This window comes from Brassica napus, chromosome A4 (genome assembly GCF_020379485.1).
Source record: "Brassica napus cultivar Da-Ae chromosome A4, Da-Ae, whole genome shotgun sequence".
NCBI lineage: Eukaryota > Viridiplantae > Streptophyta > Magnoliopsida > Brassicales > Brassicaceae > Brassica > Brassica napus.
Window position 1 is genome coordinate 7823156 of NC_063437.1, and position 15494 is coordinate 7838649.

The window sequence follows — 15494 nt, forward strand, 5'->3', positions numbered from 1 at the left end:
TAAAACCGTACCACCCAGAACTCAATATTGATGCCATGATTGGTCTACGGCTGAACAGGTAAGTCTAACAAAATAGTTAAAAACGAAATAATAATTATCTTCATACACATCTCTATCTCAGGTCGACAATTGTTAAACTCATACTGTGCGACAAGCAAGCAGCAGATTTTAGCATCCTACAAAGCAAGAAGGATATGAAATTTAAAGTTGTCATCATCACAAGCATAATTCCTAAACTTTTCCAAGGTAAATAATTTTATTAAACACATCAAAAAATAATACAGATCTAAATTTTTTTTTATCAACATAACAATAATGTTCAATATTTTCCAGGCAAACTACTACTCCGTTCATCACCAGCAACAAATTTCTACTTCAACAAATCAATTGATTACATAAAGCATTTCAAAAGGCGAATAAGAGATCATGCAAAAGCATGCAGCACGGAGTGATTCTAATTCATGCATCATTCGGATTATTATTTTCTTTCTCACAGAACTTGATACCTAGATTTATTTACATTTTAAACTATTTTAGGTTTTATATTTTAAGTAGGTTATTCAAGTACTTTTTATTTTCATGAATTTATTCAAGATGAGATTCCGATCTTTCAAAATAAGAGAATTTATGTTATATACATAATTATATTTTTTACAAAACTCTAAAATCTCAGACTTGGTTCTTCATATTTTATTAGTTAATTGTGTTACATATAATATAAATACTTACTTCAAACTAAAAAAAACAAATTTTAAATCTCCGATAATGTTAAACCTTAAAGTAAAATAACATAACCATCACTATTAATCCCATTACACATAAACACAATATGAAATTAATACTTAGAAACTGCTGATAATATTAAAACTTCAACGAAACAGTAACACGTTAGGATAAAAGTCAATTCAACAGAAACAAATAACTCAAAAAAATTAACATCCATCAATAAATGCTCATTAAAACCAACGTTAAAAGACAATAAAATCATATATTTAAACTCATCCTCTTTACCACATTTCCACAAACACTTCAGCCCCCACAAATACCTCAACAATGGCTGACATACCACTTATATCTCATCGGATCTCACATCAAACAATATCTACAGATGGAAACCCGAAGCAAACCCTCCAAATTTACATCCTCAGGCCCAATACGACACAATCCGTGATTGATTTTCAGTTTCTATCAATGATCGACATCCAAGGTAATTTTAGTGAAACCATAACTAAAATCATGGAAGATATGTTAACATATCACGACATTCACCACCCCAATTCAACATACCTTATTGAAGAAACAAAACAATACGTGATGAATGAAGCTAGAGCCAACATCAATACCTTGGCTAATGATCTTCAAGTTACTCTGACTATCAAAGATTACAACCCAAATGCAACATCAAGACTAGACGTTGATCTGATCATTACTGATTTAGAGGGTACTAATAGGCCTCCAACCACTGAAGAGGAAAATGATATATGTGTATTGTATGCTTCGGAAATTAGAGCCAACACAACAACCTTTGCACCCTTACTTGCGGTCAAAGTTTCCATTTCGCATGCATTGATCAGTGGCTTCGCAAAAACATAAGTTGTCCGATCTGCAGAGAAAGTAATCTATGATGCCACCAATCTTTTTGAAAAAATAAAAAAAAAGTTTACTGAATTCTAAATTCCAGTTTCACTTTTGTCTTCATATTAGTTCTATCGTCCTAGCCTAATGTTACTGATTACTTGGTGGCATATATCTATTAAAACTAAGATACCATTTTTAATAAAGCTGATGATTTACTACTTTTCCTCTCTCAGACGAGTTCACATGGTGTAGACCATTGCTTTTCCACCCTACTTAGCTACTCTTTTAGCTTTTAAACAATTGGGTAAACTCGATATTCACCAATTTTACAGATATTTTGGAACATACAATGCTTCAATTTTTTAAAAATATTGAAACTTATAATCAAAATTCGATTATCAATACACTTTTCTGCGCATCGCGCGGAGAGAGAACCTAGTAACAATGATGAGGTTGTAGAATCTAACTAAGAGTCTAAGACAGACTTAAATCATATTTTTTCCTTCTTGATTTAAGTATACGGATATACTTTCTTTGCATGCAAATAACAAGATTCAGTGAAAGCATCTCAATATGTCAATGAAAGTATGCTTTGGAACTTTTTAATGATACAAATATGCTTGGATGTAAGCTTTATTTGATTCCTATGGAACTAAATCTGAAGTTGTCAAAGACAGATGGTGATCGGTTTGAAAACATTAAGATATACAGTAGGTTGATAAATAAATTGATATATCTTACGATCACTTGTGATGGCTTGTATTTTGCAGTTCACAAGTTAGCTCAGTTTACTTCAGCTCCAAGGATTCCTCACTGTCAAGCTCAGATGAAAGTATTTCACTATGTGAAAGGAATTGTTGGTCAAGGGTTGTTCTTTTCAGCCTAACCATCACTTCAGATCAAACCTTTTGGAGATGCTGATTGGGGATCATGCCACGATCATCATCATTTTTTTTCATTTGTTATTGTTTTTTCCTTGATGATTCTTTAATTATCTAGAAATCTAAACGTCATCAGCTTTATCGGAGAAAGCAGAGTAGGGCTGGGACATTTAACCGGAACCGAATATCCGAACCGGATCCGACCCAAAATTGACCGGTTCGGTTCGGTTTCGGTCACAATCTATTTAGCCGATGGGTATTGATATTGATTACCCATGGATATCGGTTCGGTTTTAGTTTTTACCCGGAACTGATCGGGTACCCGAAATAACCGAATTGTATTATATCAAAACCCATAAATGTATGAAACCTGGGTTGATATATCGAAGTTTACTGTGCAACGCCACTAGACCACCTCGACTTCGTTGTACTTAACTACATATTACTAATATATAGGCGATTTTGTTTAATTTTTCTTAAAAAAGATTTTTTAAAAAATATATATATAAAGAAATATAAATAAAAATATAATATTTCGGGTATAAACATGTATATCCGAACCGATCCGGAATCGGTCGGAACTGAACCAAACCATAAGTTGACCAAGTACTCATTGGATACAGTTTCTAAATAATCGATTTACCCGGAACCGAACGGGTCTTACCCGGAACCGATCCGAATACCCGAAATCCCAGCCTAAAGCAGAGTATCATACTATGTCATTCACTACACAAGAAATCATTTGGCTGCACAATCTCTTGACGGATCTCAGCATTGATCAAACAAAGCCTTTTGTTATGTTTTATGACAATACGACAGCAATACACATTTCTCATAATCATATCTTCCATGAAAAGTTTAACCATGGATATATGGATTGTCACACATTTCATGATCGTATTGATGAAGGGATTCTTAAACTGATTCATGTTCAAACATATGCACAATATTTAACTCCTTCATCCTTTTGGAAATTAGTGACGACCTCGAGGTTCACGAATTGTTAATGGATCTTATGTGGGGCTACTTTCTTGACAAGCTTGCTAGTTAGGGGCAGCTCCTGGTTTGGGATCGTTCGGATGGTTTTCACAGTAGGCGAGTTCGCTAGATCCCGCTCCTTTTTTTTATCTTTTTGTTTTAAGATCGCGATGAAATAATTTTGTAACTGTTCATTCGTATTCTTAACATAAATATTAATTAAAAGGGAATTCGAGCGCAAAGATGAATTGGAATAGTTACGAATCAAGTGATTTTACCCCTTTTTCTTTTTAGTGCTTTTAACGTTGTTTCACATTCTTGCTTTGTACCCACCACGACTTTGATATACGTAACAATATTCGTAAGGATCAATATTCGTATCGTATGGATTAATTCAGTTTCTTTCCTTTTTTATAGAATTAGTTTATTCGTTGCACAAAAAAAAAAGAATTAGTTTATTCCAGTTATTACGTTATAAAATTTTTGATACTTGAAAACATTATTTAAATATCAATAATATGGTGCTTTCAAATTTAGTGTTATGGGAGATAAACATGATTAGAGTGTCACTTCGAGAGAGGATGAGACGGTGATACACAATACTCGTTGGCTCAAGGAAGAGGCTACAAATAGATGAAGCTTGCCAAGCAAAAGCTTATGCAATAGATAAACGTGTGGGTTGACTCTGAATTTGCTGAGTTCTACAGAGCGGATTGAGGCGGCAAGTGCTTTCATACATTAGCTGCTTTAAGGGAAAGAAAATCAGAAATCTTGCTGGTGTAGAAGTCTGGTTGTATCTTGTTCTCAGGGCTTTCCAACATTGAGATTGAAGTAACACCTTTTAAGTCAACAAAACAATGTGAATAAATCTTAGATGGTTGAAATCGAGACTGTGAAAAGAGAGTAACTGTTTATGGATATGATTAGTCATACCCGAGAGGACAAGCAGAGTTTTACAACCACCATTCTGCCCAAACAAAATATCGGTGTCCAATCTATCACCCACCATGCATATCTGTGACTTCTCGATTCCGAATCTGCACAATTTTTTCAAAAATGGCAACGCACAATATTAGTGATCAACATTCTCATTACTTGAGCAAATCTCTTTTGTACACAACGGATGGACATACAAACACACTTTTTCTGTGCTTTATGCACTTGTGGCTTGTAGAAAAAACTATGATTACGAAACAGAAAGACAGAATAGTCTTACTTGTCTGCCAAATAGTCCATCATAAAAGTTGAGGGCTTTCCAACTACAAGAGGTTCACGTTGACAGGATCCAACAAGAGCACCAACCATAGAGCCACCACCTGAGACCCAGTAAGTGCACATTGGTCGATCAAGGATGATAGAAAAGTGGTAACCATAGACAAATAAAGAACTTTTGTATGTATAGTGATTAGTGAGTGGTCGATAACCCAATTCACCAAAACACTACATTTTAATGAGACTAGACTTAAAATTAACATGTTCTTTCTTTAACAGGAGAGAATAATATTTATAATTCTAATGACTAAACAAAAAAAAAGTAAAAATGGATACAAGAAGCCAACCTGCCCATTCTTGAGCATCGGTAAGGTGGGTGACAGCATCTCGGTTTGTAGCAATGAACAGACAGCCAGGGTTTTCGCGTATACAGAGTGTTCCATACCTTCCATTGAAATGAAGCTGTTAGATCACCAAAATTTAACAAATATCTATAGCACAGAGCTCATCCATAGAGCAGTAAGTATATCAGTCCCGGAGTGCTACTTCTTTTTAATAGTACATGTAAAGGAAACACACACATAATTGGAGTATCTTACTGAATTTTGTAGTAGTTGAAATAGCGGTCAAATCCAACCACCACAGCTCCCACCTGGAAAGCATTTTCAGTGAAACAATACTTAATTTTAATCACAATGACAAATATTTCATGCTTTCTATAGGTTGAAGGAGAAAAAGAGAAAAAAAAAATAGCAAAGTATAGGAAGGATTGCATACATCATTATCATGCTCCATTAGAAACCCTGGCTTCAGTTCAATCTGTTTTTTACCATCATCCTGGTATTGTATTTAAAGAATGGACTGTTCAGAATAATGAGAGTTTTGCACAAAGTAAAAGTAGATCACCGAGAACCAAAACGCGAAAATTAGAAAGGAAGGTTATATGATACATACCGGACCTCCAAGGTACTGGAAACCAGCAAGGTCGAGCTCCTTCAAGATACCCTCCTCACCAATCACATAGACCTGAATAAAACACATACATCAAAACTTGCAAAAGGAAGCGACATACTGACAAGGAAAAACTAAAGTTCTATTGAAAGATGATGGGCTTACCTTCTTATCTTTGGGGAAATTAATAGACTGCAAGTATGCAGCTGCAGCAAAAGAAGAAGCAAATATTTCCTCCTGTAAAGGAGAAGAGTACTTTAAGTAAATAAAGGCAAAATTATCTAGCTAGGCTATGAAGTGTGAACTAAATTACTAACCTCGTTAACATTGAGGCCAAGAGTCTCAAACTTTTTGCCATATTGTTTCCTAGACTTTGTTGAGTTGTTCGTCACAAAAACCAACCTCTTTCCCTGGAATGTTGAGAATACGAGTAGTTAATAACAAGGAAAAGCAATTTGATGATACAATGGAAGAAACTTCCCAAAAGGGAGAAAAACGATTTCAAACTAATCAATTTTTTTTTTTTTATCAGTTGAGATTTTTGCTTACCAACCTTGGCACGGAGCATATCAAGAGTTTCAGGAACTCCCTCAATCAATTTATCTCCCTTCCAAATTACTCCTACAAAACAAACACATGGTTCACCACTTTTCGCCTAGAAGATAGATATCAAAATATCCTCATTATAACGATTTCTTCTGATCCCAAAACCTGTAGCATTCTATTTTGAACTACAATGTGTACTACAAGGTTGATATATATATATATATATATATATAGTTTAAAACAGTCATAACAGCATCTCCTTCTCTCCCCAGTGTAACACACTAAACATTCCTCTACGGATTATCTATCTCAACTAAGTGATATCAAACATTTAACATTACTGTTGTAAGCTCAATATGTTCTGAACGAAAGAGGCATACTAGTTTAGAAGCAAAACACACACAGGTCGTATATCTAATCGAGAAACTCCATTAGCATCGTTATTATCAATCTGTGGTTTGATGACACTCACCGTCACAGTCGAAGATAAAAGTTTCAACGGAATCGATGAGCTGATCGGCGTTCTCGAGCTGCTGTGCCGCCATAGCTCTCGGTGTCAAATTGGGAGTCATCACTCGCAGAGGCTTATGGTCGATTCTGCGAACGATGCCGCCGGAGAAGGAGGAAGAACGAAATCCTGAGAAAGCCTTGACGGAGAAGAAAGGTTTGGAGTTTGGTAAGAGAGAAACTGAGGAAGAAGAAACAAGTGTTGTTCTGTTCAGCATCTTTTCTTCTCTTCTTCCTTTTCTCGGTTTCCGTTTCTTTTGGAATATTTTTTTAAAAAATTAATTATAATTGGTTAATACGAGTGTGGATGGTGCTGACGTGGCATTTTGGGTGGACGTTGTAGATGAAGATATCATCATCCATCATCATACCCAAACGTTTCTTAGCCTTATACATTGGATCAACGCTTACCGGACACACATTATTATAATTTGATAAAGCACCATGTCTTAGCCATTCACTCGGTTTAAATCTCAGGACCGATAGAATTCGGTTTACTAAATATGAGTGATAATTTTGATTAATTACGGTTATTCCCTCTCAAATTTGTTTCTATTTCCACATTTAAATTTTAAAAACAAACAGAAGAATTTTTTTTTTTTTTTTTTTTTTTTTTGCCAATCTCATAAATCTCATCCTTTGATGGATGATTCTCAAGTTCAGAAGAGAACGGAGAAGTGACTGTGTTTGAAAATATATGAGTTCAAAATATACACTGATCTTATTTATGACAAAATTATCAAATAACAAGCGTGAAACCATACATGATGATATATAGTTTTTGCCATTTCACAAACATAAATATATAAAATCAACCAAAGAATGTATCCAAAGTACCAAAAATAGAAAACATTGAATTGAAATCAAAGCTTGAGTTGAAAAGGGTAAGAAGGCCAGTCCTTGAGATCTTCTTCTTGCCTCTGGAACTTACTACCATCATCATCTACAACGCTCTCATCCAAATAATCACTGTACTTCAACAAGAACGCTAACACAAGAACAACCCACTCTAAGCAGAACATCACTACGCACAAACCACCGGCAAGTTTAAGAATCACCGCTCCGTCTTCTTCCAGAACATAAGATTTCAGAACCCTCAGGAAATCCCCTGTTCTCGTGAATATCAGAACAGAGACTGCCCCTTGGAATATGGCGGCGAGGACCGTGGCCACCATGTGTGCACCGTACAGTCTGTCGCTTGTGGTTGCGGCCGTTGAAGAGGCGAAAACGGAGCAGCCGGTGACAGCGGTGGCGATGGTGAGAGTGTGGAGGAAGATGAGAGAGAGGCCGGAGAGAGAAGGGAAGAGACGGAGGGAGATTGTGAGGAAGATGCAACTTGAAGCGGAGCCTAAGAGGATGTAGTTGCAGAGTAGGAAGATGTTTTGTGTGTTTCCTTTAGATCTTGAGATTCCCATTTCTCTTGTTTAACTGTTTTACAAACTTTGACAAGAGAGAGGAGAGATATTCTTTTTTTTTTGTTTTTATGTAAGTTGTTTTCTGTTCGTATCAATTCACTTGGTTTTAGGATTTTATATAGAACATTGACATTGGATACGGAATAAAATTGAGAAGCGATAAAGCTGATAATTTGTTGGGATTAACGGTCGAATTTGTTTTTCTATTTGAAAATATGACCGTTATATGGCTTAAAGGAAGAAAATGACTTATGTGTCGATTAAGGTGCAACGGCTCTTTTACTTTTAAAATGTTTCGTTAATTGTACGTTTCTTATTCACCTTTCAATAGTTCTGTAAAAGTCATCTAATGCTACCTACTACTACTCAGGATAACACACTGTTTACTGATCTGAGATTTTGAAGAGTTGAATTGTTAGATATACAAAGGTTAGAAATTAGGAAGCCACTATAAAATGTGTTATGTTTAAAGTTAATAATATCATGTATTTTGTTCAATTTACATTGAAAACTATTATATTACTCAAACTACAGCATTTGAATAATAGAACAGCCAACAACAAAATTCGATGAAACGCTCTACCAGCCTTAACAAATGTTCAATGATATGTTGTTTTATAAGATATTATAGTAACTTTTCTCAAAAAAGATATTATAGTAACTTATTTGATGATATTATATAAGGGAAATGCCCATCAATGTAACAGTCATTTACACTTTTACACTTCTAATTTTTTTAATAATAACTAGTTGATTTTCTCGTGCTCATGCACGGATAGAAATATTTACAAAATAAATATATAATAAAATTATTGATAATCTAATTTAATTTACTTATTTTATAATTTATATGTATGATTTAATTTAAATAATGATATATTATTTTAATTAGACATGTAATTTAGATATATATATATATATATGTATATAGTTTTTTTTGTTATTACTTAGGTATATTGAACTGTATTTAGTTTTCCGAATTTAACCATAATATTTTTTGCTGACATAGATACGTTCAAAAATTCTTTTGTATAATTTGATATTTGTACATGTGTAAAAACAGTAGAGAAACTAAAATGATAATTAGTTACAAATTTTTATAAACGAAGATAAGATTTTGAAAACTCATGAACAGATATCAATATTTACAAAATAATATTTTTTTTTTGTAAATTCTAAGTAACTTTATACTTTAGATGTAGAAAATATATGCATAGATATACTTTATAATTGATAAGTTTTAGTTATTGTCGTAGATCAGTTCTTCATCTTAAATATATGCATATATATACTTTCGTAAATTCTTTTGTATAATTTGATATATGTGGATTTGTAAAAGTAGTAGAAAAAACTAAAATGATGATTAATAGAAAATTTTATAAACGAAACAAAAAATTTGAAAACTCATGAACGGATATTAATATTTACAAAATAATATATTTTTTTTCTAAATTCTAGCAAACTTTATACTTTTGATGTAGAAAATAAATTAAAATATTCTAAATAATATTAACCATAAAATTCATATTGGTTTATTTATTATTATTACAGGTCTATTATGCTGTATAAATATATAAAAAAATTAAAAAAATTATTAAGCCTTTAATTAATTTTTGTAATAATCTGAGAAATTGGGCATGACTATTGTGGTAATTGCATGACCTAGGAGCTATTAGCCATGGACTAATCACGTCGTTGCATGAAACTGGGCAATGACTATTGTGGTAATTGCATGACCTAGCAATAACTATTAGCCATGGACTAATCACATATTACGTTCACATCGATCAAAGACTTTTACATTGCATGTCTTACATTTTAAGTCACAATTATCATTTATAACACTACTATTAGACCATCAGTTATATATATATATATATATATATGTACCTAATAAATACTCATATACTATGTTTTATCAAATGCACCCGTTTCTAGTCTTATAATAATCATACTAGATTTTGACCCGTGCTTCGAAAGCGCGGATATTTTTTTGTTGATCCTTTTGACAAAATTTTCTTGAATCTAATTCTTATTAAATAAATAATTTTTAAGTTGTTTTATCATAATGTTTGAGTTTGAAGCACCATTTTTATATCCAATCCCGACTCATGGTCGCAACTCGACGACCCAGAATATAATCGAGTTTGCATTTATAAAAAATATGATAAATCTAATAACAATCTAAAAATTTGCTATTAACCTGTAATACGATACCGATTGATCTTATATAAACTCAAAAAACATGATAAAAATGATTAAATTTTTCATATATTTATAAAACTAAAATTGAATAAAATTTTATTATATCATTCGAAAAAATGTTAACAGAAAAAAAATTATTGATATAACAGTGTTAGTTTATTTTTGTTATAAATAACTTAGTATAAGTTTATGTTTTCATTTTTAGGTTTAAAAGTTAATTTTATGATATTTTTTATTTAATTATTTATTATGTTAATTTTTAGGTAAAATTTTAATTTGGTTTTACGGAATATTCAAAAAAAAATGTTAATTTTTAGGCAAAATTTTTAGGTTTAAAAGTTAAATTTATAATATTTTTTCTTTAATAATTTATTATGTTAATTTTAGGTAAAATTTTTATTTGGTTTTACGGAATATTCAAAAATAAAATTTATGATGGATGAAAATTAAAATAAATGATAGTCAAATATGTATATGATATATGGTTTACAGTATAGTATTTTAGTTTATATTAGAATTTTTTTGTTATATTGAATATATGCATAATATTTGAATGATTTATTTTGAATATTGATACATAGGTTTTTTAAAAATAATTAGATGTTATTTTGTTTGTTAATCTATACCCTTTTATTTCTTTTAGTTCTGAATGATTTTGAATTACAGAAAAAACATAGATAAGTTGTTAATTAGTATAAAAATCTTAGTGCATTTTTAGTATGTTTACTTTGTACACGTTTAGAATAAATATTTATTCTATGTGATTTGATTCAAAATACTAAATGAATAAATATTAAATAATTGCTCTTGTATTGATAAAATACCATACAGACCTATTATTGTGGGATAAAGTATAATTAATTTGGTCGATTTTATTGTTAGCTTAAATGTAGTTAAATTCCAAAAACTAAAAGAATATTCTGATATTAATGAATGTTTTATTCTCTGTTAATATTATTGATACTATATAAAAGAAGACATGTTAAATTTCTAATAAATAAGTCCAACAATCTTTTGTAAGTAGATTTTTCAAGAGTGATTCCTTTTTAATAGAATAGATGTTTAATCACAACACAGATATCAATGTCACTTGTTTGGGGTAACTAAAGAAGAAGATAAACTTAGTCAGAATATGAGTTTGAAACCAAAGAAGAACCCAAGTAATTTGGTTTGTTATGGCTTTATACCATATTACCATCCATCATAATAATCTATTTGGTACAAATTTATAACACAACGCAAATCATGTAAATGTAGTCATAGCTTTGGCTTTACTTTTCCTGTTTTTTCAATCTTTTTTACCTTTGTTGTCTTCATCACCCTTCAGGAATTTCATGAACCAATAAGCAGAAGATTTTGGGTGACGAGACAAACCGTTCTTGTAGTCCACATATACCAAACCGAACCTTTTGGTGAACCCTTGCGCCCACTCGAAGTTGTCCAGCAAAGACCATGCAAAGTATCCCTTTATGTCCACTCCGTCTCTGTTTCATTTTTTTCCAAATTAACGTAACTCGGTCTCAACTTCTTGTAAAATGTACATTGACTTGATAAACTTCTAGTAAATAAATATATGAATAAAGAGACACGTTGGCTCACTTGATAGCCTCAGCGACATTGGCAAGGTAACTCTTGAAGTAGGCAACTCTACGCTTATCGTCTAGCATCTCATGCATAGAAGCAGATCCGTCATCTTCATCATCCATGCCTGTCGTGTTGCACCAAGAGAACCAAAGCTCAGGACGCATATAAATGAAGTGCGATATAACATAAACTAAGTGTTCACTTAACTTGAGAAACAAATTTCAACAAAAACATGGACAGCAAACCTATTCTGCTCTTCTTAAAAGACTCTGCACTGTACCATATTAAACTGAACACCAGAGTATCAAGGAAAAGTACATACCATTCTCAGTAATAAATATTGGAGGGTGGTTGTATTTTTTGCTGATGTAATTTAAAGTCCTCCGAATTCCCCAGGGTACAATATAAAGCCAATCTGAAGCAGCCTGTAATTGTCACAGATTTGTTTAGTTGATTATTGGCTCATGCATACATGCCTTTAGCATATGTCCTGGAATATAGAGTCATTAGATTGACCGGAGACTAAGAAGGGAGTAGTTCTTACCCTTTCACCTATTGGCTCTCCATCTTCCCATTCAACTATGCACAGAAAATAAAAAGAGATGAGTACTAAGAAGGAAGGAAGTAAGTAAGAAGATGCGAGTGGTTAAAAGATATTTCAGCGTTTGTGTTTGTTACCAAGCCTCTCCAGTTCTTGTGCTTGGTAAAAGTCACTCTCAGCTTCTTTGTTAGAGACATGAGCAATTAGCCTCGAAGTGTAGTGGTTTACGCCAAGAAAGTCCCATGAGTTCTGAAGCATAAACTCCCGTTCTTCCGGAGTAAACGTAGGAAGATTATCTCCAAGTTTCTGGCGCATACTTGCAGGATAGTCTCCATAAAACAAAGGATCCAGGAACCTGCAAAGGATTTCAATCCGTTATTTCAAGGATCTCACGGAAGTAATAATGTTTTACTCTCACTAGCAAAGTTTATGATAGTTTGATATTATAACTTTCTTAAACACAAAGGAACAAAAGCTTTATGTAGATAGGTTGGTTGCTCACTAATTACAACGAGATAATCATGGGAACCATCAGTATAAGTGAAGTTTATGCTCTAAAATATCTACCATTACAAAATGAGACATAATTGCAGAAAAAGAGCTATTCCTAAAATTCAAAAAATTTAGAAACCCATTTATCAGCAATACGATTCTATCTTCATGCTTAAGAACACACTCAATGCACAGCTTACTTACCATCCAAGTTGAAAGTCAATTCGCCTACCAGCAGCAACCTTGTCCTCCATTTTCTCTGAATTTGCCTCTGCCCACTCACAATCAACCGACAAACCGATTTGTCCACCTTGACTTTCCTATATGTAAACCAAAAAGCACAGTGATAAACCTTTGACGCATCTTCACATAACCAAAGATCCACAGTAAAAAAAAACTAGAATAGACAATGGTCTGAGAATAGGTTAGTGGTTATACCTTGTACTTGCTTCTATATATGGAAACGGCAGTTGCATGGGCCAAAACTTGGTGATGTGATACCAAATATGGTTCGACCAAGGGCTTTTCTTTTCTCCCAGGTGCGAATATCCCAATACAGTGTCCATTCACCGAGGTCTGAAGTGGTTCGTTCAATGTGATCCAATGCTTCACTCTATCACCAAAACTGGCAAAACAAGCATCTGCATAGAGCCCAAAATAATCTCTGCACATAAGGAAATAGATTTAGTGTCAACAAAATCAATTCTTATAAGAATTGCGGAAGAATACATGATCTTAGTCTTCTTAAGCATAACAGCTTTAGTCAGTTAAACTTTCACAAGATATGGATCATACGACCTAAAAAATAAACGTATTTCTACTTTCGCAAGATCATATGTAGAAATCAAAACGGTCTCGATTACTACTTACACAATTTTCCTATTTGTCCAACCTCCGATTGATTCCTGGAGATGTGAGGGGAGATCCCAATGGTACAGAGTTACAAACGGCTCAATACCTGAAATAGTAATCATGTTGTGAAAACGATCATGTAAACAGATAGGAAAAGGATCGTTTAGGGGTAGAGAAAATACCTTTTTCAAGAAGTGAATTGATTAGATTATTGTAGAAGGCAACCCCTTCTTCATTGACTTCAGTTCCCAAGCCATCTAGAACAAATGTAATTCAAAGAAAATAAGCCCTTCGATGAACAAACCTATATTGGTTTTTTCAAGGAACCCGGAACACAAGTACAAACACTGCAAGCATAAATGCTATCACATATAAAAGAAGTCACCACCACGCAAATATTGATACTTAAGTACAAAGACAGAGATGAAAAAAACTCGTAGAAAAGGCAAAAAAGAAGAAGAAGAAGAGGACAATAAACCGAGTCGTAACAAAAGCCGGATGAAGAGCCAGATAATTGTATAAGAATACCTATATTCCAGTTTAAAATGGATATAAGTCAGAGATAAAGTAGGAAAGCTAATAAAGAGCATACCAGGGAAAATGCGAGACCAAGATATGGAAAATCTGTAAGCGCTGAATCCTAATGTCCCTATAAGTTCAACGTCCTCCTGCAAATGATTGAAATAACAATGTGAAGAAATAAGGAAAAAGGAAAAAGAAGTCTGTTTTCTTAACCTTATATCTGTGGTAATGATCCACAGCCACATCGCCATTACTACCATCAAGAACTTTTCCTAAATAACAAGGAACAAACAGTGTTTACATAGTCTCCGTTCGTTGTGATAAGAAGGGAGCGAATGAATACCTTCAAGATGAGTGAACTTGTCCCATATATTTGGCCCTTTTTTACCTTCATTCCAGCCTCCTTCGATCTATAAATCAATCAAAATGTTAAAAAAGCTAAGCCTTTGCTATAAAAACTTCAAACCACATTCACTACAAATGCTACATGAAGGACCAGACAATGATGCACCACTTAGACAAAAGTTTCATCTTTGCCAAGATCAACATTTCCAGAAGGATAACGACAAACCCAATTCCAGTTTCCGACTAAAACCTCTCTAAATGAAGCTAAAAGATTCGAATTTTTGTTTTCGTGAGTCAACGTTTGTAGGAAAGCCAAGTGAATGAAAAGATGATCGGGGAGACCTGGTAAGCGGAAGTGGCGACGCCGAAGGTGAAGGTGGAGGGGAAGCTAGAGCGGTTAACATCCGGAGGGACGGCGAGATTGGGCAAGTTAAGCTTCTGCGCCATTTTCTCGATTAGAATGGGATCTGGTAGAACGCAGCACAAGTGTGAAGCAAAAGATGCCAAAAGATTCGGAGACACAAGACCACTCTCAACCTAGTAACCGGCCTTCCCATCGAACCGAACCTATTTGACCGCAATTCAATATGTTATCCGGTTTCATTTACCATTGAAATCCGGTATGAAAAACACTTAAACCTGCCTGACTAAAAAAACACATATGAACCCGCTCAAGTTGGTGAACCGCTAAGCTACGGATCAAATCCTCAGATCATCTAACCCAAAAAAAGCTACGAAAACGTGGTCCTAATGTACTTCGGTGTCAAAGTTCAATTCGGATACGCCTTGACAAAATAACCAATCTGCGTTTCGGAAACGCTCGGTCCCACACGGCCGTCGAGTCCAAACCTAAAAAATTAGTAATTAACGAGTTAGAGGAATTAA

General features: G+C 33.6%; 3 protein-coding genes across 4 annotated transcripts; all 3 read right to left on the reverse strand.

Moving 5' to 3' along the window:
* Positions 1-3939: 3939 nt before the first annotated feature.
* LOC106410852 (phosphoglycolate phosphatase 1A, chloroplastic) lies at positions 3940-6966 on the reverse strand. The gene is made up of 11 exons (XM_013851478.3): positions 6619-6966; positions 6154-6221; positions 5918-6010; positions 5766-5837; positions 5604-5675; positions 5427-5486; positions 5249-5301; positions 4997-5094; positions 4654-4753; positions 4371-4474; positions 3940-4275 (listed from the first exon to the last, which is right to left on the reverse strand). The coding sequence occupies exons 1-11, from the start codon at positions 6869-6871 to the stop codon at positions 4169-4171; spliced, it is 1080 nt and encodes a 359-aa protein (XP_013706932.1). The 5' UTR covers positions 6872-6966; the 3' UTR covers positions 3940-4168.
* Positions 6967-7351: 385 nt separating this feature from the next.
* LOC106407618 lies at positions 7352-8238 on the reverse strand. The gene has a single exon (XM_013848494.3). It carries the CDS (start codon positions 8066-8068, stop codon positions 7517-7519), a length of 552 nt encoding a protein of 183 aa, XP_013703948.2. The 5' UTR covers positions 8069-8238; the 3' UTR covers positions 7352-7516.
* A 3156-nt stretch (positions 8239-11394) lies between these two features.
* Positions 11395-15199, reverse strand: LOC106411064 (beta-glucosidase 42). Of its 2 annotated transcripts, XM_048777351.1 has the most exons (13): positions 14952-15199; positions 14608-14674; positions 14478-14536; positions 14335-14410; positions 13925-13999; positions 13761-13848; positions 13329-13554; positions 13095-13210; positions 12536-12753; positions 12402-12436; positions 12180-12282; positions 11873-11981; positions 11395-11757 (listed from the first exon to the last, which is right to left on the reverse strand). In XM_048777351.1, the coding sequence occupies exons 1-13, from the start codon at positions 15054-15056 to the stop codon at positions 11562-11564; spliced, it is 1473 nt and encodes a 490-aa protein (XP_048633308.1). In that variant the 5' UTR covers positions 15057-15199; the 3' UTR covers positions 11395-11561. The 2 variants fall into 2 exon arrangements, with proteins under 2 accessions (XP_048633308.1, XP_048633307.1); XM_048777350.1 differs by having other exon boundaries at positions 14335-14536.
* Between the last annotated feature and the right edge of the window lie 295 nt (positions 15200-15494).

Excerpts from the sequence above, each read along its gene's own strand:
- LOC106410852 (XM_013851478.3), bottom strand. The coding sequence starts at position 6,871 with ATGCTGAACAGAACAACACTTGTTTCTTCTTCCTCAGTTTCTCTCTTA. Across the intron at positions 6,011-6,153 it reads TTGATATGCTCCGTGCCAAG|GGAAAGAGGTTGGTTTTTGT; the intron begins GTTGGTAAGCAA and ends TCAACATTCCAG. Across the intron at positions 4,475-4,653 it reads ATGGACTATTTGGCAGACAA|ATTCGGAATCGAGAAGTCAC; the intron begins GTAAGACTATTC and ends AAAATTGTGCAG.
- LOC106407618 (XM_013848494.3), bottom strand. The coding sequence starts at position 8,068 with ATGGGAATCTCAAGATCTAAAGGAAACACACAAAACATCTTCCTACTC.
- LOC106411064 (XM_048777350.1), bottom strand. The coding sequence starts at position 15,013 with ATGTTAACCGCTCTAGCTTCCCCTCCACCTTCACCTTCGGCGTCGCCA. Across the intron at positions 13,849-13,924 it reads CAATTCACTTCTTGAAAAAG|GTATTGAGCCGTTTGTAACT; the intron begins GTATTTTCTCTA and ends TTACTATTTCAG. Across the intron at positions 13,555-13,760 it reads TGGACAAATAGGAAAATTGT|AGATTATTTTGGGCTCTATG; the intron begins GTAAGTAGTAAT and ends CCTTATGTGCAG.